Source organism: Fusarium poae, chromosome 4, assembly GCF_019609905.1.
Source record: "Fusarium poae strain DAOMC 252244 chromosome 4, whole genome shotgun sequence".
NCBI classification, from domain to species: domain Eukaryota; kingdom Fungi; phylum Ascomycota; class Sordariomycetes; order Hypocreales; family Nectriaceae; genus Fusarium; species Fusarium poae.
Window position 1 is genome coordinate 1,477,455 of NC_058402.1, and position 22,473 is coordinate 1,499,927.

At 48.9% G+C, this 22,473-nt stretch overlaps 7 protein-coding genes across 7 annotated transcripts; 3 read left to right on the forward strand and 4 right to left on the reverse strand.

Moving 5' to 3' along the window:
- Window positions 1-1,887: 1,887 nt before the first annotated feature.
- FPOAC1_010580 (uncharacterized protein) lies at window positions 1,888-3,462 on the reverse strand (the record flags this gene model as incomplete). The annotated part of the gene is made up of 3 exons (XM_044854969.1): window positions 1,888-2,490; window positions 2,553-3,072; window positions 3,143-3,462. 3 exons carry the CDS (start codon window positions 3,460-3,462, stop codon window positions 1,888-1,890), a joined length of 1,443 nt encoding a protein of 480 aa, XP_044702282.1.
- A 1,409-nt stretch (window positions 3,463-4,871) lies between these two features.
- TIF1_2 (translation initiation factor eIF4A) lies at window positions 4,872-6,280 on the forward strand (the record flags this gene model as incomplete). Its single annotated transcript, XM_044854970.1, has 5 exons — window positions 4,872-4,930; window positions 4,983-5,035; window positions 5,095-5,519; window positions 5,573-6,175; window positions 6,230-6,280. 5 exons carry the CDS (start codon window positions 4,872-4,874, stop codon window positions 6,278-6,280), a joined length of 1,191 nt encoding a protein of 396 aa, XP_044702283.1.
- A 966-nt stretch (window positions 6,281-7,246) lies between these two features.
- On the reverse strand, window positions 7,247-8,883 carry FPOAC1_010582 (uncharacterized protein; the record flags this gene model as incomplete). The annotated part of the gene is made up of 4 exons (XM_044854971.1): window positions 7,247-8,005; window positions 8,055-8,360; window positions 8,419-8,807; window positions 8,871-8,883. 4 exons carry the CDS (start codon window positions 8,881-8,883, stop codon window positions 7,247-7,249), a joined length of 1,467 nt encoding a protein of 488 aa, XP_044702284.1.
- A 2,581-nt stretch (window positions 8,884-11,464) lies between these two features.
- On the forward strand, window positions 11,465-13,113 carry GCD11 (eukaryotic translation initiation factor 2 subunit gamma; the record flags this gene model as incomplete). Its single annotated transcript, XM_044854972.1, has 3 exons — window positions 11,465-11,976; window positions 12,031-13,017; window positions 13,083-13,113. 3 exons carry the CDS (start codon window positions 11,465-11,467, stop codon window positions 13,111-13,113), a joined length of 1,530 nt encoding a protein of 509 aa, XP_044702285.1.
- Window positions 13,114-13,488: 375 nt separating this feature from the next.
- FPOAC1_010584 (uncharacterized protein) lies at window positions 13,489-15,146 on the reverse strand (the record flags this gene model as incomplete). Its single annotated transcript, XM_044854973.1, has 4 exons — window positions 13,489-14,184; window positions 14,236-14,546; window positions 14,617-15,021; window positions 15,077-15,146. 4 exons carry the CDS (start codon window positions 15,144-15,146, stop codon window positions 13,489-13,491), a joined length of 1,482 nt encoding a protein of 493 aa, XP_044702286.1.
- A 1,283-nt stretch (window positions 15,147-16,429) lies between these two features.
- On the forward strand, window positions 16,430-18,661 carry FPOAC1_010585 (uncharacterized protein; the record flags this gene model as incomplete). Its single annotated transcript, XM_044854974.1, has 2 exons — window positions 16,430-18,415; window positions 18,473-18,661. The coding sequence occupies 2 exons, from the start codon at window positions 16,430-16,432 to the stop codon at window positions 18,659-18,661; spliced, it is 2,175 nt and encodes a 724-aa protein (XP_044702287.1).
- A 365-nt stretch (window positions 18,662-19,026) lies between these two features.
- On the reverse strand, window positions 19,027-19,454 carry FPOAC1_010586 (uncharacterized protein; the record flags this gene model as incomplete). The annotated part of the gene is made up of 3 exons (XM_044854975.1): window positions 19,027-19,066; window positions 19,139-19,270; window positions 19,336-19,454. 3 exons carry the CDS (start codon window positions 19,452-19,454, stop codon window positions 19,027-19,029), a joined length of 291 nt encoding a protein of 96 aa, XP_044702288.1.
- Between the last annotated feature and the right edge of the window lie 3,019 nt (window positions 19,455-22,473).

Sequence of the window (22,473 nt, forward strand, 5' to 3'; positions counted from 1 at the left end):
TTGCAAAAGAAGAACAAGAATGCGAGAGAGGCTGTGCCGTCTTCTGTTAGCTTGGGTCGGGGATGTGATAACCAGCAATGGAGGAGCTGAAGAAGGGACAGATGGGTAGATAGGCGGATAGTGGATAGAAAGAGTATGGGGGCATGGATGGGACAAAGAGCCGGGACAAAGGAGTGTCTTGGACTTACAGATTAAAAGATATGACAACAGAAGCGAAACCAAGGAGAAGAATAATGAGAGAACAAGAATCAGAGAGACGATGCAACAAAAGTGAAAGCAAAGAGAAGCGAAGCGCAAGCGCATTCAAGCAAAAAGATTATAGTACTGTACAACGGACGGTGAAAAGGAGGAGGAGGTGGATGGGAGATGATGCAGCATTGGGTAGCCCATGTCCATTAATGGAAAGGTGGAGGGCCCGGACGGGAAGCGGAAGTGGGGATTACCAATTGAACACGGGCCCCGGGGAGGACTTCCAGCTCGCTCAGGGAGAGAATGTGCTAAGCTCTGGAAGGTTATGAATCAGCTACAGTGGTTGGGCCAGGGGGGGCGTAGGCAGCTTCCACGATGACAGGTATGGAAGTTAGCTGAGCTTGATCCGTTAATTAGGGGCGGGCTGAATCAGATCGTGTTTCGGAATGACAACAACAGATCGATCCATTAGTATGGTTATTGTTAGTAGAGACATAATAATTACATAGGTAGATTTAAGGTCTCACGTCAAAATGAGCCTTATATAACGGATATGCCGATGGATTGGAAGCTAGAGTGATCTATCCGTAACTCAATCAGAGAAGACTACCATCCATACTCACGGGTTGAAAGTGGGATGAAAGCAAGAGACAGACCCAGGTCAATAATATGTCCCTCTAATTACGACCACGAGTGTCACCTTAAACAAGCCCGGTTTGCTAACTTGGCACTTTCTCATTCATTGCGGTGGCGCTGGGAACTACTGTAGTTCGTCCAGCCAAGTAGCCCAGCCTTATATAGATAGGCATTTGGCGACATTGTAGCATGTGATTCACATACACTCAGAAAGTACTCTCATTGAAGTGTTCATACTGTGAATAGTACTCACAAAAACTGTTTCCATTTGTTATTATGACCAGGCCACCAGGATAAGAGGATCTTCGCGATCAAAAGCAAAGAGTATCACAAGCCCCCCGGTCGACTGACTTGGCTGAACCAGAGACCAATCGCATCAGCAAAGACGAACGAGAGGCTCAGCCTTTGGTCGTAACAGCGTCATCGAATGGGTGACACATTTGGTATGTGTATCTTACATCTAGACTAATCATTGAGGATGCCTTGTTTATGCAACGAAACCTAAATTTAGTCGCTGGGCTTTGAAGCAATCAAGAGTCCAAGTCTGACCTGTCACCTTTGGCCAACGTTGATTGGATATCCCCCCATGTCGACGGTACTGCAACTAGCGAGCTGTGAACATTCAACACCATCGTTTCTAGTGCTCATGGCTTGTCGAGAAGTTTCCAGACTCCCCACGGCCCGCTCTTATAATGGAGCAAGGTAGATCTGTACCAGCCACACTATGGCATAGGATATCATAGAAATTGGAATTTGTGACAGCTGCAGGATATTGCTCGATACTTCTTCGTCCGGTCATTTCTACACATGTATCGTATCGTCTATTCAATCTCGACCGATTATCACTTCCCAGCTTCATGCCTATCAGCCTTGGTGAGGCCACGAAAATGAGGAGTGGTAGACAGATCAACATGGTTGTGCTCAAACATCACACGGTGTAGCTACAGGCTGTGATGCATGTTCTCTTCAATTTCGCCTCTTGGTCTATATATCGCTAAAGAGCACAAATTATCTACTCGTTGGCAACCGAAGCAACGAGGTCAGAAAAGGGGCGCCTCTATTCTAGGGTATCTCGTCGTCGTCGTCACCTCCAAAACCAAAGCTGAAACCACCGCCTCCACCCTGCTGCTCGTCATCTGCTGCGCCAACAGCAGCATCCCATTTGCGCTTCTTTCCGCTCTTTTTGTCCGCCAGATCCAGTGCTTTCTCAAGGACTTCCGGGTAGCTACTCTTCATCCTCTCCATGAAGAGTCCAGATGGGTCCGTAACCCTATCTTCGAAACCACTGACCTGATCAGCCTTATCCCGGAGGAAGGAAACAACTTCTGACAAAAGGTTTAAGCTCTGGGGCACGAAATTCTGTGTAAGGGCAATACCGCTTTCGAGGTTAATCACCAGATGCCACCATCCGCTTGGAACATGCAGAATCTCGCCCGCATCGCAGATGCCTTCGATACAATCGGGAAGCTGCCGTGCTTCTTCGTGGAAAGTGAGGAGCCATTCAGCTATGCTGAGGGGGCTCGTGACTTCACTACTGTCTTCAGATACATGAACTCCAGGTACCTGTGTTGCAGGAGGGAACATGATCCAGTACTTGCTTCCCTGAATCACGGCGTTCCATGCACTTGTCGCATTCGGATCTTTATGGAACGTTGAACCGCTTCGCTCAGGGCCAACAATTAGCCAACAATTAGCCAACGATGGGCAGGTCGTTCATCCCCAAGAACCTCGAACAAGTCGGGCCCAAAGCACTCAGGTTTCCAGTACGCCGAGTTTTCCTTCTCGGCCAGCCGCAGGTCCATTTTCTCCGCAAACCTGCGATCGAACAGATACAGAGGACTCTCATCTCTGTTGTTCTTCATGTAGTTATAGTAGGTTGCATATGGCCAATCCACAGCCTCAGCGCGGAAGTCGATATGTGCATACTTCCCAAGCAAGCTATCAATGGTCCATTCGCTGAATACTGGCCATTCCTGGATGCACTTGGTAAGGATGAATGGCTGTTCAGTCCACTTTTCGGCGTACTGGTCGTAGGTCAGGTTCTCCAAGCGGCGGATCTGGTTTGCCTTGGGGATATTCGAGGTGAACTGAGATAGGATGACATGGCTGCAAGCAAATGGTCGGTGAAGGACATCTGAAAAGACATTGCTACAGTCGATATTGATTTGTTGATCACTTGGGAGTCCCAGGACAGTTGACCTCCACGACCCTTGCCATCTAATATCCTTGCTATCCTTTGGTGGTGACCTTGATTAAGTTTAGTTGCTGTTCTATGGACACCTCGGTATGTTTGAGTTCATGAGTCAAGCGAACTTACTGTAAGAATACGGGCTTCCAAAATTCATCTGAGTGGCAAAAGGCATAGAAAAACTTGCAAGTGTGACCAAGCTTCAGCAGGGCCTCGGCGTCAAACTGTTCAAACACAAGCGAGACGACTTCGTCTGGGAGAAGCCGCCATGCTCCAATTGACCGCCTAGCATTACGGCCTGTAGAGAAGTACTGGTTGCCTAGAGGCTTGAGTCCTAAAGGATGGGGAGGGATTGAGTCACTCTGAAGAGTTGACTCAGAGGTGTCATTCGTCCTATCACACAGCGAATTATATTGGCGAGTGCCATTATCAGGAATGGCCGAGGGCATCTTTTTTTTGTTGGTGGTTGAAGTTATGTCCCACTTCCACAGTGTATAAGAGATGCAAAAGACAAGGTTTGGCTGGGAAGGGCAGAATAGGTACTAAGCCAAACTGAATTGTCATAGGTACTTTTAGGATGACCCCATCAAAAAAAGAAGCCAAGCTGGAGGTGGAGAAATAAACTGTTTGAAGATGGTTCGATGTGATGCTGTACAAATTTACCCAGTCACCAGTGCAGTTTTCCAGCAGTTACTACGATGGATCAGTCGGGTGTTGTAAGTCCATTTTTAGTGCGTAGGGCGGAAGAAAAATCGTTAGTAGAATGGGTGTAGCAAAAGGACTAAGACAGATCAGACTAGAGTTACACTGCAGAATCATTCTTGCTTGAACGGAAGGGTGACGTGAATTTGCCCCTAAAGATTTTATTAAAATTCTGTTCTTCGGTATATAGTTAGGTTTTAATCATGCCTAAAGATCACTACCTAGTAGGTACCTATTTAGAAATACATTTACTTCTTCAGAAGTCCTAGGAAGGAGCATGTTCCGGTCACACCCGCTCTGCTCATGTATACGGCTACCTCTCTGTATCTCAGTGAGCAGGCTAGGAGGTACCTCGATAGGGAATCTACCATCTCCAGATATCAGGTAGCAATTGTTGTTACAGGAGCTCTAGAAATGACAGACGTATGTTTAAATAACAGTGGCATGACGAAATTCTCAACCACAACTATATTGTCATTAGAAACACCAAAAACTTAACTGTCGTGGCAGCATAGGTGGCGGGGTTATGCGTGGAGGGGCACATTTTTTTCAGCGGGGCACCTAAAGTGGGATGGATGCCTGTACAGGGGCTGTCAACTACAGAGTAAAGGGAGTCAGCGAAGAACAAGAAAAAAACTCGTTATAGTGGCAGAAAAATGAAAATCACTAGCTGTAGACTCTTGTGAGCGAGTGAGTACCCTGTCAAAGAGCGAGGCTAGGCAAGTAGGCAGGCCAAATGCAAAATCAGGAGGGCAGCACAAGTCGGCCCAATCTGCCAATGTACCCTAATCCGATGCCCCGCCAAAACCTTGTATGATTGGCCAGTGCGTAGTTTGAGGTAAGCGGGTGGGCAGCAAAGAAAAAAAAATACTGCCTCCAAGGCCGCCCCTCATTCGACTTTTTTTTCTCTCTTCTCCTCCCACTCCATCCAGCAGGAACAACACAAATACACATCTCCATCCTAGATTTTTGTTGATTCTCCTTCTTTGAGAATCTCGAGTCTAGTCGATACCAGATTTCTTTTCAACTAAACGATTATCAGGCGCAGTCTTCAGTCGAAGTTCTGCCCTCTTTTTTCGCTTCCTTCACCCCGCGATTTTTCACATCTAGGTCGAGCCGAGCTTGATCTAGACTTTCAAAAGCCTCAACCGCAATCATGGCTGACAAGGGTCTTGAGGATGTCCCTGAGACACAGATCGAGGGTAACTACGATGAGTGAGTACATTCCTTCTTGTATTGAGGATTTTGAATTAACCAAAAAATACAGGACCGTCGACTCTTTCGATGACATGAACCTCAAGTCTGAGCTCCTCCGAGGTGGTAAGTGTTCCCAGCGCCTCATCCTGCATATCGCACAACCCGCTCACAATATCGCGCAGTCTACGCCTACGGTTTCGAGCGTCCCTCTGCTATCCAGCAGCGTGCTATCATGCCCGTCATTAAGGGTAGCGATGTCATTGCCCAGGCCCAGTCCGGTACTGGAAAGACCGCCACCTTCTCTATCTCTGTCCTCCAGAAGATCGACGCCAACGTCAAGGCTTGCCAGGCCCTGATCCTTGCCCCCACCCGTGAGCTTGCTCAGCAGATCCAGAAGGTCGTTATCGCTATTGGCGACTTCATGAACATTGAGTGCCACGCCTGCATTGGTGGTACCAGTGTCCGTGATGACATGAAGGCCCTCCAGGACGGTCCCCAGGTCGTTGTCGGTACCCCCGGTCGTGTCCAGGACATGATCCAGCGTCGTATCCTCAAGACCGATGCCATGAAGATGTTCGTTCTCGACGAGGCCGATGAGATGCTTTCTGTAAGAAACTTATATTCTCATACCATCTTTTCATTACGCTAACTCTCCTCTAGCGCGGTTTCACCGAGCAGATCTACGACATCTTCCAGCTCCTCCCCCAGTCCACTCAGGTTGTCCTCCTTTCTGCCACCATGCCCCAGGACGTTCTTGAGGTCACCACCAAGTTCATGCGTGACCCCGTCCGCATTCTGGTCAAGAAGGACGAGCTTACCCTGGAGGGTATCAAGCAGTTCTACATTGCTGTTGAGAAGGAGGAGTGGAAGCTCGACACTCTTTCCGACTTGTACGAGACCGTCACCATCACCCAGGCTGTCATCTTCTGCAACACCCGCAGAAAGGTCGACTGGCTCACCGACAAGCTCACTGCCCGTGACTTCACTGTCTCCGCCATGCACGGCGATATGGACCAGGCTCAGCGTGACCTGATCATGAAGGAGTTCCGATCCGGTTCTTCCCGTGTCCTGATTGCCACTGACCTTCTGGCCCGTGGTATCGATGTCCAGCAAGTGTCCCTGGTCATCAACTACGATCTCCCTGCCAACCGTGAGAACTACATCCACCGCATCGGTCGTGGAGGTCGTTTCGGCCGAAAGGGTGTCGCCATCAACTTCGTGACTGCTGAAGACATCCGAATGTTGAGAGAAATAGAAGCTTTTGTGAGTCGCTTTAAACGTTGTGTTGTGGATAAAATACTGACTTTGTTGTTTTAGTACTCTACCCAAGTTGATGAGATGCCTATGAACGTTGCCGACCTCATCTAAGCTTGAAACGAAAAAAAGCCAAAAAAGCAACACGGATTCATTTCAAAAATCCGGTTTTCTGGCTGTCTCGCCAGCTTTTTACGACCAGACGACGCAGGGCAGCCTGACATCTTTGGGAGGGTTTATGGTGAAATCTCTTTGTGGCAGTTGTTGATAGATCTCGTTTCTAGAGTTTCGCCTTGGAGGGCGGCTGGCAATTTATGCCATACTGCGCTGCTATCGATCCAGAAGACGAAACATGGCGAGGAGATCCCGACTTGGCCACATGACTGGGCTCTGGAGCAAATCCTCTGCGCCTGGATCCCTTTGGGAGGTGCATGGGGGATACCAAAAAGTAATGCAATGGTTCTTCAAACCTGCCTTTTGTCTCTGTTATTTAGGGTGTCGTTATCATGATGAATGCTTTTCTTTTTCTTTTTCAAATTTTCTCTCCCTATGCAACTATGTGATTGTAGTATTTCAGTTTTCACATTGTGCGCTAAGTGATTGTGCCGTTTTCTTGATGCAAAAGGACAGTGAGAAAAGAAGGGAACATACTTTTCTTGGTTGTTTACAATTTCACACGACGAAGTGAACTAAAGTAAGACATCAATGTCATAATTGGATAATGAGACCTAAAGTGATAACCTATCAAGGCTCTCTCATACAAACGAAAGTGCTTTGTAGCTCGTTGATCCATCATCTTCGTCATCCTTTGCACGTTGCCAACTGTACAGTCATTCCCAAATTACGGCACACTATATACGACTCCTGATATCTTTGAGGAGGTTGAAAACAAAAGAAATCAAAGATAAAAAAATGTAGCAGGGTCAAGTCTTGGACCCATCCTTGTAACGCCAAATGTGGTATCGCCGCCCCATGATAAATATAACTTCAGTAACCACCAAGAAGAGAATGTGGCCAAAGCCCGCAGAACCATAATTAACAAATCAGACAAAGTTCGCCGTTTTCAATCTTTGACGCCATCTAGTAGTAGCCTTGGCCAAAGGATGTTTGCGCAGGTGGCGGACTCTTGATGGCCTGACCGGTGTAGGCACCGGGGATAGGGACAGCCTCGTACGTGGGCTCGTCTGAGCTTGTGGGACCGTGTTCGGAAACCTGAACGGTGGGAATCGCAGGAGGCGTGGCTTCAGTAGGCGTGAAAGCGGACTGGTTCAGCTTAGGAGTAGCAGAGGGAGCCTTGATGGGGGGAGCTTGGAGCTTGAAGCCAGTATCTTGAGGGGCGAACTGAGACTGGGGCTCAGCAAATTGAGTACCGGGCGTGAAGGGGTTGGGGTTGGGGTTCTCGCTGATGTCGGACAGGTTTCGGTAGGCAGCGGGAGGGTGACGGGGGGACATGGCATAGGCGCTGAGGGCGGGAGACTTGGGACCGAAGCCAGGAGTGTTGGGTGCAGACTGGCTGCGAAGTTGAGCAAGGTAAAGATCGGAACGGGCGCGGTCTCGCATGTCCATGGACTTGAAAAGGCGTCGCTTGGTGTAGTAGCGGTAGAAGACGACGCTGTAAAGGAGAATGGCGAGAACCTCGACGACAATCTCGATGATGATGCAAATCATGGCCCAGTTTTGAAGACGACAAACGAGTGCATAATCAACTTTGTCGCCGAAGACATCAGATCGATGGTTGTTTACACAAGACCAACCCCACATGTCCTTATTATCACTGTTGTTTCTTGAGTTTTGGAAAAGGATAGCGGTTACAACCCAAAGGACTAAGGCGAGAATAAACTGTACAAAGTCAGTCCAGTTCATAAATTAGATACGGACTCCGACTTACCCAGCCGATGGCGAACATGGTGTAGTAGGTTCCTACTTTCTCGGCACGTCGGTGGCCACCTCGACAGTAGGCAATGAAGACAATGATGCAAGCAAGAAGAGAGACACAAGCCATAGCAAGAACAAGTTTCTGGGGCCATGAGTTTGTGTTTTTGGCCCACGAGGGCATCTTGCTCTGTTCAGGTAGGGATCTAGTGGCATTGAAAATAGAGAACGAGGCCGAAAGCATCGCAAGAATGATAAGAGAGCAGCTGAAGTTGACACCTCGGAGTGCGAACTTGGCCAAACGAACCCGTGCTTTGATTTTCTACTGATCGTTAGTGAATTGATCACGCGAACGGGTCGAGATCAAGTAGTTCACATACCACATCGCGGGCCTGCTCCTTCTCGGTAGACAGTTCACGCTTCTCAAGAATATCCTCCTCTCGAAATGTTGGACTCATGGGGTTCCTAAGGTGAGCAGGTGTTCCTGGCACCTTCATGGCGCTCTTGAGTGGCGTTTTGGGAGTCATTGGGACGGGAATCGATTCTCGCTGGGCGATGTATCCAAAACCAATGTCAGCGGGTTGAGGTTGAGCAACGTGAGACTTTTCGGGATCGGCGAATGGTGATCGAGCCTCGACTGGTGAGTGGACTGAGGTTGCTTCGGCGAATCGAGGAGTCCGGGGCTTCAGGGAGCCGTCTGAGGATGATGATTCTGATGTTCCTGGTCGAGCTGCAGTGAGATTGAGTGCGGCAGGCCTTCTTTTATCTTCTGTAGGACAATCAGTCAGTAAGTCATGCCTTCTATTGTAAGCTTCCTCCCTTAGAGACGGACCTGGACCAGCCATGCTTAGAACGAGCAAATGTGAAAATTGAATAAAGATATCAACAACGAAACGTGTAAGTGCAAGTTAACGATGTTGATGAAGCAGGTATAAGAACTTCGACGCAGTCCAAGCTCACACCCGTTATAGAACAGAAGAAATTGCAGAAGAACAGAGAGACCAGCTATCGAAAGATTGGGAGAGAGGTCCGGCCAGACGGACACGCGTGGGAGGCAACGACTTTTGAGGATGGCGGCAATAGAGGGAAGATGAACGCTCATTCGACAAGATCAAGACACCAAGGGACGGGATAGGACATTAGACTGAGGGGGTGCCGCAAATAGAAACAGAAGATGGCCTTACCAGAAAGATGAGCGGATATACAGCAAGACTTGTGATAGGCAGATGTGAACCGCCCGTCGAGTGATTCGTCTTGGAATTAGACGCCCAAATGACTGTCGGGATTAGGTCAAGCTCCGCTGGCCTGGCCTGGTTTGGTTTGGTTTGGTTTGATCACAACGCGGATGAGTACGAGCGTGTTAACTTTGTGTTGCCGTACTGCCGACCTTTGTGATACCAGAGTAGTTATTTGGTCTGTGATTTAGAGAAACAGACAGACAAGCCAAAGTAAAGGTGCAAAAGAGAGGTATCCACAGAGAAACTTGGGAAAGCTGTGGTGTTATGGAAAGAGTACAGAGAGCACTGTCTGCATTCTCTCCATGGTCGGGGAACTCGTAAGCCAAAAGGCACCATGTTAGCATGTTCCCCCGGTTGGAATCATCCGGGACAATTTCTCCATGTTACCCTGACAGGTCCATCATGTCCGTTTTCCATATTGAGCGATATCACTGGGTGGTCAAAGTCGCCCGGCGGTTAAGCCTGGTCAAGTTGAAGCTGGGATCATGGGAGGAGAGGCTATTCTTGTTATCCCATTGGCTGGAAGGACAGCCGCTTCTTGGACCCTGGCCGTTGATCTGCCGGTTTGATAGGCCATGTTTCTGCAAGCGCTTCTGTTCTTCACTACAGCGTGACCAATTATATTAACAGAAGCCGTGATGAGCTGGGTAATCTTCCAGCCACATGCAGGCTTCGGCGGCAACAAACGACTTTTGTTTCGATGCACTTGACTTTTGGGTTGCGGCACGGCCCACCAAGAAACAAGAACAGAACGTCGCATTAAGCATTTGCCATCAGACACTCACTATCAGAGTGTCAGTCAATTTCTCTCCCTGCAAGGATCCTAGGCACGATGAGTGACTTTTTAACTCTTACGCATTGGTCGACCAGGTTACTGGTTGCACACGAGGTGAGCGGGATATTCTCCCAAGATGCAGTCATGGTTTGTATGTACTGTAACGGTGAGACTCCGTTAACGCAGTATGGTAAGAAACGTGCGCACATATAGTTACACTAAGTCCTTGATCTTCTAGAATACAATAATAGATAAAGATAGTATCAATTGTCATAATCGATTCAAAAGTCAAGATGTGACATTGCATCCCAGAGCACAGACTTTTACCGGAACCCAGCATCGACAACATGTTCAACCGTCCGTATCGTTGGTACTTAGATGTCCATGTCATCCCCTCTTCTTGGCATTTTGTCAGCAAGCAGTGAGGCTTATCACCAACATTCGTGTTGGTGTCTAAAATGTCTTTTGCCATGAAAACCGAATGCATGCACATACCTTGCATATTACTCGGATGATTGATTCCTATTTCTGCTGTACACGGTTACGGAAGCGATTGGCTAATTCAAAATTGGAAAATTGGAGATCGAGTTTGTGTTCCTTATCAAGTGTATTTCGGCCATGTATGCGAATACGTTAGATCGATAAATGGCTCCCAGGTAGTTGAAGACGTGGAGGATTTGGAAGTAAATATTACCAACCGGGTACCGCTATCTTCAAGGGATATGCCTCGTCCCAAGATCTACCATATCAATTTATAGGTACTTGGGAAATAATAAGATAGGTATTTTCGCGATTGTCAGAGTTGTGAACAATCAGTTGCGGCCTTCTTGTCGAGATGGAGCTTATCTTATGGCTAACACTGAAAGAGCTACCAAATGAAAAGGATCTCGCCCTACCCCGTACAAGTTTGTGAAGTACCAACGTAGTCATGTAGAAAACTGACAAGGAATGTGGTTCTCTTGTTTTTCAAATGCACCAGCTTTTTTCACCTCAGGAGACATCTTATCGCTAACTTAGTATGTAGTGCTAGTATCTGTCTTGGTCGACACTCGAATTCATTGTACAAGAGATGGTAAATGGTGGAGAGCTTTGAATTGGTTAACAGCCGAAGCTCATCCGAACGAGGGGCACCATATCCTTATCAGCTTATCTGACCATATTAGGTTTAGTGAAAGAGTCATAGCCATTTCGAGAGACTGCACACGAGGAATTTTGCCATCATCACGGCGAAATACGCAAAATCTTGGCTCTCGACGACCTCAACTTCGAGAACTACTCGCGAGATTTTCAAAGATTGGATTGTAATTTTCTCACAATCTAAGTGACCCATTTATCCACCCGAAACCACCCTTTCGCTGCCTCACGACCGAAAAACCACATCTGAAATACCGCCTGAATTGCCCCGCCTTCATCATGTCTACCAACGACGACCCCAAATACGACGACATCGGGTCCGAGTCTGAAACCGGAGAGTCTGTCGGTCACAACGAGGCTGCCGATGAGAAGCCTCTCAAGTCGGCTCTCAAGAAGTCCAACCCAGCTATCGCCGAGCCCGCCATTCAAAAACCCCCTCTGCCCCCCCAAACCGACCCCAAAGACCTCGACGTCGCCAGCTTGACCCCTTTGACGCCCGAGATTATCGCCCGACAAGCCACAATCAACATTGGAACCATCGGTCATGTCGCTCACGGAAAGTCCACCGTCGTCAAGGCTATCTCTGGTGTCCAGACTGTTCGTTTCAAGAACGAGCTGATCCGAAACATTACCATCAAGTTGGGTTACGCCAACGCCAAGATTTACAAGTGTGATAACCAGGCCTGCCCTCGACCTGGATGCTACCGAAGTTACAAGAGTGACAAGGAGGTTGATCCCCCTTGTGAACGAGATGGATGCGGCGGTACTTACAGACTATTGCGACACGTCTCGTAAGTAATAAAAAAACACATGGCACCGTACGAGGTGATTGCTGACACTATCAGATTCGTCGATTGCCCTGGTCACGACATTCTCATGAGTACTATGTTGTCAGGAGCCGCTGTCATGGACGCCGCCCTTCTCCTTATCGCCGGTAACGAATCTTGCCCTCAGCCTCAGACTTCCGAGCATTTGGCTGCTATCGAGATCATGAAGCTCGACAAGATCATCATTCTCCAGAACAAGGTCGATCTTATGCGGGAAGAGGCTGCTCAGCAGCACTACCAGTCCATCCTCAAGTTCATCCGAGGAACTGTTGCTGGCAAGTCCCCAGTCATTCCTATCTCTGCCCAGCTTAAGTTCAACATCGATGCCGTCAACGAGGCCATTGTCAACACCATTCCCGTCCCTCCCAGAGACTTCAGCATCGACCCTCACATGATTGTCATTCGGTCATTCGATGTTAACAAGCCTGGTTCCGAGATTGATGAGCTCAAGGGTGGTGTCGCTGGTGGTTCCATTCTCCACGGTGTTATCAAGCTCGGTGATGAGATCGAAATCCGACCTGGTATCGTCGCCAGAGACGACAGCGGTGCCCTCAAGTGCACACCCATCTTCAGCCGAGTCGTCTCTCTCAACTCTGAGAGCAACGACCTCAAGTACGCTGTTCCTGGTGGTCTTATTGGTGTTGGTACCCGTATCGACCCTACACTTTGCCGAGCCGATCGTCTCGTCGGTTTCGTGCTGGGTCTCAAGGGCCGTCTGCCAGAGATTTACAGCGAGATTGAGGTCAACTTCTACCTCCTCCGCCGTCTTCTTGGTGTCAGGACTGCCGACGGTAAGCAGGCCAAGGTTGCTAAGCTGGCCAAGAATGAGGTTATCATGGTCAATATCGGTTCCACCTCTACTGGTGCCAAGGTTGCCGCTATTAAGAACGATGCTGCCAAGCTTGTTTTGACCAGCCCCGCCTGTACCAACATTGGTGAGAAGGTTGCTCTCAGCCGACGTATCGAGAAGCATTGGCGTCTTATTGGTTGGGCTACTATTGCTGCGTAAGTTTCTACCCCTATCAATTTTCATCCCCTAAACGGAACATTTCAACTAACTTTCCTCACAGTGGTGTGACACTCGAGCCTAGCACTGCTTAAAAGATTCATGTAGACCTACGAAAGAATTGAACAAAATTTCCGCACGATTATTAAGTCGAGGACGCCAAGTTTCCCAGAGCAGAGCTCTCGAAGGCATTTTAAGCAGACGGTTGGCGCTGGACCAGGCATGGTGTTAAAAGTAGTCTTTTTCGGGAGCATGGGGGCGAGGAGAAAGGGGGTTTAGAACAGTCCTGGTCAAACTGCCTCGAGCACTTGTGACAGATGGACAAGATGTGTAGTTGCGTTATAAATGCATCAATTAAGGGGTTACATCAACCCCGAAGGAAAAGAGCAAAAGTCTTCTCCAATCGGCTATAACAGGAATAGAAGAAACCATCATACCTAACCAAACTCCCAAGGATTATATTACGATGTCTATTTGCGAACTTTGCGCGCGTGTTTGACCAAGTTTTCTATAACCCCTTCGAAGGCTTCCCTATCCCCAATCTTTTCGTCTGTCCTCTTTTTCCAATACTCCAGCGCCTCCTTTGCTGCCTCTTCCAAACCTTGCAGTTTGGCGATGTGAGCCTTGAGTTCATCATCAGTCATACCGTCAAGCGCTTCATCAGTAGTTTGACAAAGGTGACGAGCAGCCACGAGATCCAGCTCCGGCTGTGGTGGTGGGCCACGACGCTTTCTTGATGATGCAGAAGGCTTTCCTTGAGTGTCGACTGACGTAGACGAATTGTTGCCCTCGCCTTGCCGCAACCGGGAGACAGATCGAGAATCCGAAGAGTTTCGAGGGGAGAGCGTAGGGACATTCAATGATGGAAGGACGAGTTTCTTTTGTTTGGAAGCCGGGAGAATCTCGTCCAAGTCGACAGGTACACCTAGTGAGACAAGGAATAGGCGGCGTGTTCGGGAACGGATCCAATCGGGAGGCGCAAGAGGCGGAGGCGCAACAAGTTGTGACCACAAGGATGCTGATCGTGGCGTAAAGAATACTGAGTCTTTGGATAGAGGAGGGAACTGGGGGAGGTCGAGTTCTTCCGGGGGAAACAGTGTAGCAAGGAAGGGTTCCAATGCATTTAGAACTCCTTCTACATCGATGCCGTCAAAGTCGGGTATGGGCTGGACAATAGTAAGCAACTGTATCAAGACATAATTCCAGGGTCATCTTACAAATGGTAATGTAGATTGCGGCGTGGGTTGTGCCGCAGCAGTAGGCGCTGGAGTTTCTGCTTCTTGAAATCCGTCCTCAAAGTCGTCGAAATCGTCATCTTCGTTACCCTCTTCAAAATCGTCAAAGTCGTCACCAAAGTCGTCATCGCCATTATCTTCGTCTTCGTCATTGTCATCATCATTCTCTTCCTTGCCGTCATCTTCATGGTCACCGTCACCATTTTGCAAAGAAGAAGCTAGAGCGCTAGGTTCCTCGGAAGGTTCATCTTGTAATTTCGAGTTTGTAAGATCGGGCGAGGGTGTTGAATTATCTACGCGAGCGAATTTCAGCGGTCAATGAACATTCTTGTGTGTTTGTTTAGGACTTTGCTACTCCCATACCAGAATTGCTTTCCACACTTGTGCTCTCGCCCTGAATCTCCTTGACTTGCCCATCAGAATCCACGAGAATATCTGGGGATGCATCTGCCTTGCGCCTCTCCTCGTACTGAATGGAATGCGATCGGCTTCTGGCCCCAGGAGCCTCCTCTACAACAGTCGTAGGAGGGCTGACTTTGGGAGTCGGGGGGGCATCTTCGGATGCGGTTGTTTCTGGGGCAATTGCGATCTCGTCAGGTTGAGCATCTTGTCCTCGCAACTCATACGCATGAGTCCCGGGAACCTCGCCGTGTGAAGGTTGATCATCGACTTTTTCGACCCGAGTTATGGGAATTGGTGAGCTGATCCTAGGGCTTCCAGAACCAGAAGCAGCGTCCGTAAATTGATCATCAGACTCGGATTCTTCAGCTACATCGTGTCAGCAAGGTGAAACGGCGATCTGTGTTCCAGGTGGTATTCGTACCAAGCTCGCGGGCCCCGGGGTCCTCCACGGGAGCACTCTTGGGAGGCTCAAGCTTGTCGGCGTCTGTCATGGTGACGGAATTTGAGTAGAATTGGTGATTTGAGCTCTACAGCATGTGGTATGGATAATCGAAATCGAAGAGGAATGTGTCGTGGAAGTTGTATGCAGGGCGGTAAGTGTTACAGAGACGCCGATTGATAAGAGGGCGCGCGGAGCGATATCGAGATTATCAGAAGGACAGAGTAGTAACTCTGATTATGATCAATATGTTTGTACAGTCTCAGGAAAGGAGTTCATCCAAGACTCTTGAAGTTGATCTGGAGCTTCAGTCGAGTGGGCAAGTGCCATCACGTGGGGCTTTGCGCGGCTCATCCATTCACATTGACTTTCTGAGTTATCCCTGCATCAGCTTAGTCTAGAACACGACAGGGACACCGAATTTGGGTAGGATGTCACAACCTCTGCAAGAATACTTGGCAGGTCACTGCATTAGCATAGGCTGTCGTGAGACTAGATGAAACCCGGAAGGGACGATGGCATAGTAAAGTACGATGCTTGACCATTTTTCTTTGCTGATCTTATAGAATTCGGGTCCTTTAGCTTGGAATGCCAACATATGCCGTCTGGAGAGGAATACTACCCAGGTCAATGGTACTCTGTCCTAGGTAGGTATATTGATATTGTTGTGCACTTTACCTGAATGAACTGTACTATATTGAAATATCCCTCTTTCTCATGTTTTTACATCATTGCCTGAGTTTTACAAAACGGCTTAATTCATTTTTACTGAATAAATGATTATAGGTAGTTCAAGATCGACATTCTTGCTTGACATAATGATCTCGATTATTTATATCCAGGTTTACACTTTGAAAGATTGTCAGTGCCCACTCCTTAATGAATGCCTTTTACTAACAAATATGTGCCACATGAACCTCCATTCACTTTGTAATCCGTGACGTATTTTAATACCGCGTGATGACTCTTAATATTCCTATTCATCGAGATCACTACAAACAGCCCGAAGCAGCACCGTCTTAAACGGAATCTGTACGATAATCCGAATATGGTTTAGCTCAGGCACGGTCCAGTTAGACGGTGAATGCTCACCTCAAAACGCGTCTCCACAAAAAAAGCTCCCAAATGCTATGGACCAGCCTTCAATAAATCCGTTGCCATCAACGACCACAATCTCGCATCTCGACTATCGCAGTCATCATCCCAGGTCCCATTTTCGACCATCGGGAAATATTGTCTCTGACGTGCTAATTCTCTTTCAACTCGGCTCAGATACACCGCGACCGGCAATTCTTCCGATTCGAGCCAGCTGATCGTCAACATTAACCCCCCAAGATGTCGTTCAGTTTCGGAAACACAAGCTCTTCGGGCGCATCCAACAACAACACGACGTCGAGTGCGCCGGCATCAGGAAATCTTTTCGGTGCTGCTACTGGAAGCCCCGGCTTCTCATTCGGCTCCATCGGTGGTTCCGCTGCCGGCAACAGCTCGACACCCGCCAGCAACAGTTCAAGCAACTTGTTTGGTGGTCAACAAAGCAGCGCAACAGCACAGAAGCCCGCTGGGGGCCTTTTTGGGGGCGGCGCAAACGCGAACGCGACCACCACCACTCCTTCCTCCAGCGGAATCTTTGGCGGTGGCGGCTCTACTACTCCTGCGACAGGCGGTCTTTTTGGAGGAGGTGCTTCTACCACACCTGCAGCAACCACAGCTCCTTCTAGTGGTGGCATGTTTGGCGGCGGCACTGCTAGTTCTACTGCGCCCGCTTCCGGAGGGCTCTTTGGAAACGCAGGAAGTAACGCAAGCAAGCCTGCGGCTAATCTTTTCGGAGGCGGTGCCTCCTCTGCTCCTGCAAGCAGCACTACTGGTTTGTTCGGCCAGAACAACGCCAACCAGACCTCGACAGCGACTACCTCAGCTGCACCAGCGTCAGGTCTGTTCGGAAACGCTACTACTGGAGCTGCCACTCCTGCTAAGCCTACCTTTTCTCTGCCGTCGACGACCCCAGCTGGAGCACCCCCTACCGATGCCGCGAAGCCTGCCGGAGGACTGTTCGGCAACACAGGTGCACAAGCATCAACTGGATCATCCGGCCTTTTTGGAAATGCAGCGAAGTCGGCTACAACCTCAGCTTCTGTCCAGCCCAGCACAACGGCCTCAGCAACACCTGGCGGCCTCTTTGGGGGAGGTGCACAGGCTGCCAGCAGCGCTCCTGCTGGAGGACTCTTTGGTGCTAAGCCAGCATCTGCTCCCACTTCTACCTCTGGTGGGCTGTTTGGAGCAAAGCCCGAGGGCGCTGCCCCTGCTGCGTCTCAGGGAGGAAGCTCAACTCCTGCTGCCACTACGACTTCTTTGTTTGGTGCTAAACCTGCAGCTCCAGCAACTTCAACCCCAAGCTCAGCGCCATCTGGTGGTCTCTTCGGCGGCGGTGCAACAACTTCTGCTGCACCCGCCAGTTCTACCACGACGACGGCCGGAGGACTATTTGGAGCCAAGCCTGCGACCACCACAGCTTCTACAACAACTCCTGCTGCTACTACAGCCGCTGGTGGCCTTTTTGGCGGCTCTGCCAAGCCCTCTACTGAAACAACCACACCAAAGCCTGCAGGTGGTTTATTCGGAGCTGCTGCTAGCAGCCAAGCAGCAGGCTCAACAGCCACCACCACTGCAACCACTGCAACCACTGGCGCATCGACAACCACTTCCGCCCCAGCAGCAGGCACTGCCGCTGCTCCAGCCAACAGTCTGTTCGGTGCGAAGCCAGCCGCAGATGCCAGCAAGGACGCAGCCAAACCTGCGACTACCAGCACCACTCCTGGCCCTCTAGGTGCTTCCACAACTGGCCCAACATCCCAGATGGCACGCCTCAAGAACAAGACTATGGAGGATATTGTAACAAGATGGGCATCAGACCTTTCAAAGTACCAGAAAGAATTCAAGGAGCAGGCGACTACGGTGTCTAGCTGGGATAGAAGCCTTGTGGACAACGGCGAGAAGATCCAGAAGTTGTACCTTGATACCTTTGAAGCCGAGCGAGCGAGTCACGAAATTGAGCGACAGCTTGCTGCCGTGGAGAGTCAACAGGACGAGCTTGAAGCATGGTTGGACCGATACGAGTCTGAGGTCCAAGATATGTTTGCTAAACAGCTGGGTCCTGGCGAGCAGTTGGCTGGGCCTGACCAGGAGCGTGAGCGTACATATAAGCTTGCAGAGAAGCTCACACAACAATTGGACGAGAAGTCGCGCGATCTATCCAAGATGGTCAAGGAAATTAACGACATCTCTGGTACATTGAACAAGGGTGCCAAACCCGAGGACCCTGTAAGTTGCTTGTCGCTTTTATATTTAAGAACAAAGTTTGCTAACCCGTTGTCGCAGCTGAGCCAAATCGTCCGTGTTCTAAACGGTCACCTTACACAGCTGCAATGGATCGATGCTAATGCCTCATCGTTGCAAGCCAAGGTGGCAGCTGCTCAGAAATCAAGCAGTAACCTAGGAAGTCACTATGCTGGCTCGGACAATGATGCGGCGGAGAGCTTTTATCGCTCATACATGGGCCGACGATGAAGGAAAGGATTGTAATAGTTGGATTGGAGTTTTAGGCAGGGAATCCTGGTAATTCTTTATCGAAGATGAAATATGAAACAAAGCATGCGTAACCATAGGCATGGTCAGTAATCGGGATGTGGAAATGACACTTGGAACTTGAAACATTGATTGGAGAGTGCAAACGTGTAGATATTCTTGTACACTAGTTTAGACTATGAAAAAGTCAAGCTCCGAATGAATAGCGATTTCATGTTGAGTTTCGTCAACCTATGACTGTAACATCCCACTGCGGTCTTGGCGAGCCGGCTTTGGTCTCGCTGAATTCTGATGATTCCCCCCACACGCTTTGCCTGATCTATCCGGTGATCCGTGGTATGAGTTGCTTAGTGCTGCTCGCCGCCCTGCTCCTTTGTGATCTCATCACTACAGAAGAATTGAAGTTAGTGATTGGCCCAATTCAGATGCTTGAGCATGAGTAGTGGATTGGGATCATACATGTGCTTGGAGAGACGGTCAAGGTGCTGCTGCTGCTCCTGGAGCTTCTTCTTGAGCTCAATGAGCTTCTCCTTCTCACGCTGGCGGATAGCGTAATCTTCGCTGGCCTTCTCACGTCGTTGGAAAGCATCACTGAAGACACGAGTGTTAGAGATGCGCAATCGCAAAACCAATTGGACTTCAGCCTCGAAACTCACCCAGAACCTCCGGTAGCGCGGGGAGCTCCAGTAGCACCCTCAGACATGACGCGAGGAGTGGTAGAGAAGCATCGAATGGGTCGGAAGGCAGCTGCCTGACGGAAAGATGTGCGAAGCATGGTTGTGAATTGGATTTGGTATCTTATTGTTACTTGCTAGGAGCAAAAGATCAGTAAGAATTGAGGATCGTGGTTTGTTTTGTAGCCGATGACGTTGCCGTTTTGGTGGGAGAGCCGAGATGATCTGACGACGAGTGACAGTGAGCTTCTGGGTCGGGGTAAGCGTTGCACCTCAGCTCTGCGATATGCGGCTACTCAGAGTTTTGCCCGTTTTCAGCGTGGTCTCCAAGTAATACCTTAACAAAGGCGGGTCATGACGGTAAATCCCGGCGGGCTTTTTTGGAAAGCTCGGATCCGACTGACCATCTGCAAGCATCCAAGACATCGGAAATCAGCCCGTGCCTGACAACCTGATGATGTGGATTACCCTGCATTCAATGAAGTGTTACTCATTTAATGCACATCATTTCGTTTCCGTAGCGCTACGTTCGGATATCTACTTGAGATTCATGAACTCAAAGCACATGTTTGGTAACTCAGAAGCTTGGAGCTGAAAGGCCTTGAATGACATCAGAGCTCGTGTCAAGTGGGTACATCCCGACACTGAATCCTGGTAGAGGGGAGAGACCTCAGGGTATCAGAAAAATTGGCCGCTGGAAGCATAAGAGACGAAATTAGTGGGCCACTTTATGCTCCTTAGACTATAGCTCTTGGACTATTTATTTTTGTAACCTAAGACTTGGGAGGTCATTTTTTCTGCTACCCACTAGAGAGACTCAGCTTTGCGTAACAACAAACAAGGCCTTGTCTGGAGGCAATTGCAGGCAGATGTCACCCTTATCACTCACTACAAGGTATCAAGTGGCACATGATTTGGATGACATGTTAATACAATACAAACTCATCGCTTTGTATATCAGGCTCTTTTAGATGTAGAAGCTTTATTTCAAGTCTTGACTTTATTTAGAAGCTTCTGGCAGTGGATTCCAAATGGGACGATAACGGTGGAATCTTGGTTCTAGAAGAACAATAGTAGAGTTACATATATTCATCCATCATGCGGCTAAGCCTGGTTACGAGTGTGGTAGAAACCGGGTTACAAGTCGGTAATGTTCATGTTGTGGTAGAAGAGTTTGCCTGTAGGTTTTCATACCTTGCACATTCCAGTCAGTCGGAGCTCTGTATAACTTGACTTTGTACGCAAAGAAAGTTAGACGAAAGACTGTTCAACTCGGGCAAGATCAAAAAGTACAGTGTTTTATCCTTGGTGCTCATACCCACACTATGCTATGCATACAACCTGAAACCATCGTGAGGCGCTCATTGACAGGCTTATGATTTACAGGTTTATACAATATGCAGAGAGCATGATGCCAATAGTAAGCCGAAATGAGGCCAAACCGAATACAGAGAAACAGATTTACAGTACGATTCATCCTTCCAAGCACGACAATAGCATTATGTTTGAGCGTTCCTGTCACACATTGAAGTTTCGTGTCGGCACTTGTGTGGCTGTTTCGAGCACACCAACAGACGAGATAGCGTGACAGGACAAAGGAGGTCGGTCGCATGATGAGAATGATGACATTTGACACTTTTTGGACCCCTCTTTCTTCCAATGCTTGAGAAGAACCTTAGCTGAGAGGTACCTTTCTAATCAAACCATCTATGGCTAAGCCGTTGTTGGCTTATCTTTCCAAAAAGTAAACGGTTTCTTGTCTTGACTTCAGTCAATTAATTGTCTGATCGTGCTGGCATTGCTATAGCACTTTTGAAACCTCTAATTAAAACCAGGACCATGATACAGGCACCAAGTCAACTTGGAGATCCTGCAGGGACTCTACGATCAGAGCATGAGGCAATGATGATGCTGGTACGGTAGCTCATCGGTGAGGTACCTGGGCCTAGCGATAATACCTAAGACATCAGATCTACCACCATTCATTCATTCACGTGAGTGACCTTAACAAAAGAAGCTCATTCCATTTGGCAACATGCATACATAGAGTGAATGATGAACAAAAGACGCGCTGATTGGGCATGAAGCATGAATTAGAGATAATTATCCACTAGAGTTCCAGGGCACAGCTCATCATCGTCACAATCACAGGCTGGCTGGCTCACAGCCCAGTGGGGTGGAAGCGGGGAGTAAGTAGGGGAGTATGGTATCTGAGGTGGGGCAACCCGACACTCGCTGGCACTGCACTGGCACTGGCACTGGCACCCAACTGCACCAGTTCCATGTCCATGTCAATTGGCAGTGACCAGCAAAGGTGCCCCTTCCCAGGTCGATCCAATGTCTCTAGAAGGCTTTCGTCACCCAAAAAGTCGCCCATGCGGCCATGCCCATGTTTAGCCCAGCCCAGCCCAGCGCAGGCAGCCCAGCCAAGTCCCATCCCCAACAACACTCCCCCGTTACCGTCAATCCTACCTGCTTGTTGTCCAGTTCGTCCCGCAAAACCAGACCAAAGCCACTTCTTTTTTTCATCTCTCTACTTTACTTTACTTTACTCTACTCTACTCTTGGCCTCCCGTTCCGTTCACCATCCACCATCTATCTTTCCTTCATCTGAAAGCTTCGTCTCAGCTGAATTTCGTTATTTCCCCTTTCCTTTAACAACCCTTGAAATCTAAATCCACCGACTTTAGGTACGTATGCGCCGCTTCACCCTTTCTGTTTCTATATGATCTTTGTGGTGTTTCTTTCTTTTCACCAAGAGAAAGAATCCTGTTCATCACGATTATCCTGTCTTTTGTGTTGTTTGATTGTGTTTTGTTGTGTCCTTTCCCCTCTGTCGTCATTACCCCCCCTCAAAAACGAAACGGACACGCACCCGTTATTCCCCCTTGGATCGTCTTCGACAGCCTTCAACACCACGAATAAGAAATAACCGCCTTATTTCTATTGTCGACGATACCGGATATCAAAATCGAAAAGCATCTCAATCATCACCGCTGCGTTGCTCGTCGCTGTTGCTGTCATCCGTATTCAGGAGGCCGTCGTCTGAGAAACCCCTCCGCCACTGACAGCCCAAGAGCGGGGAGCCTCACCGAATCGTCGCCGCCGCCCGCTCTAGCC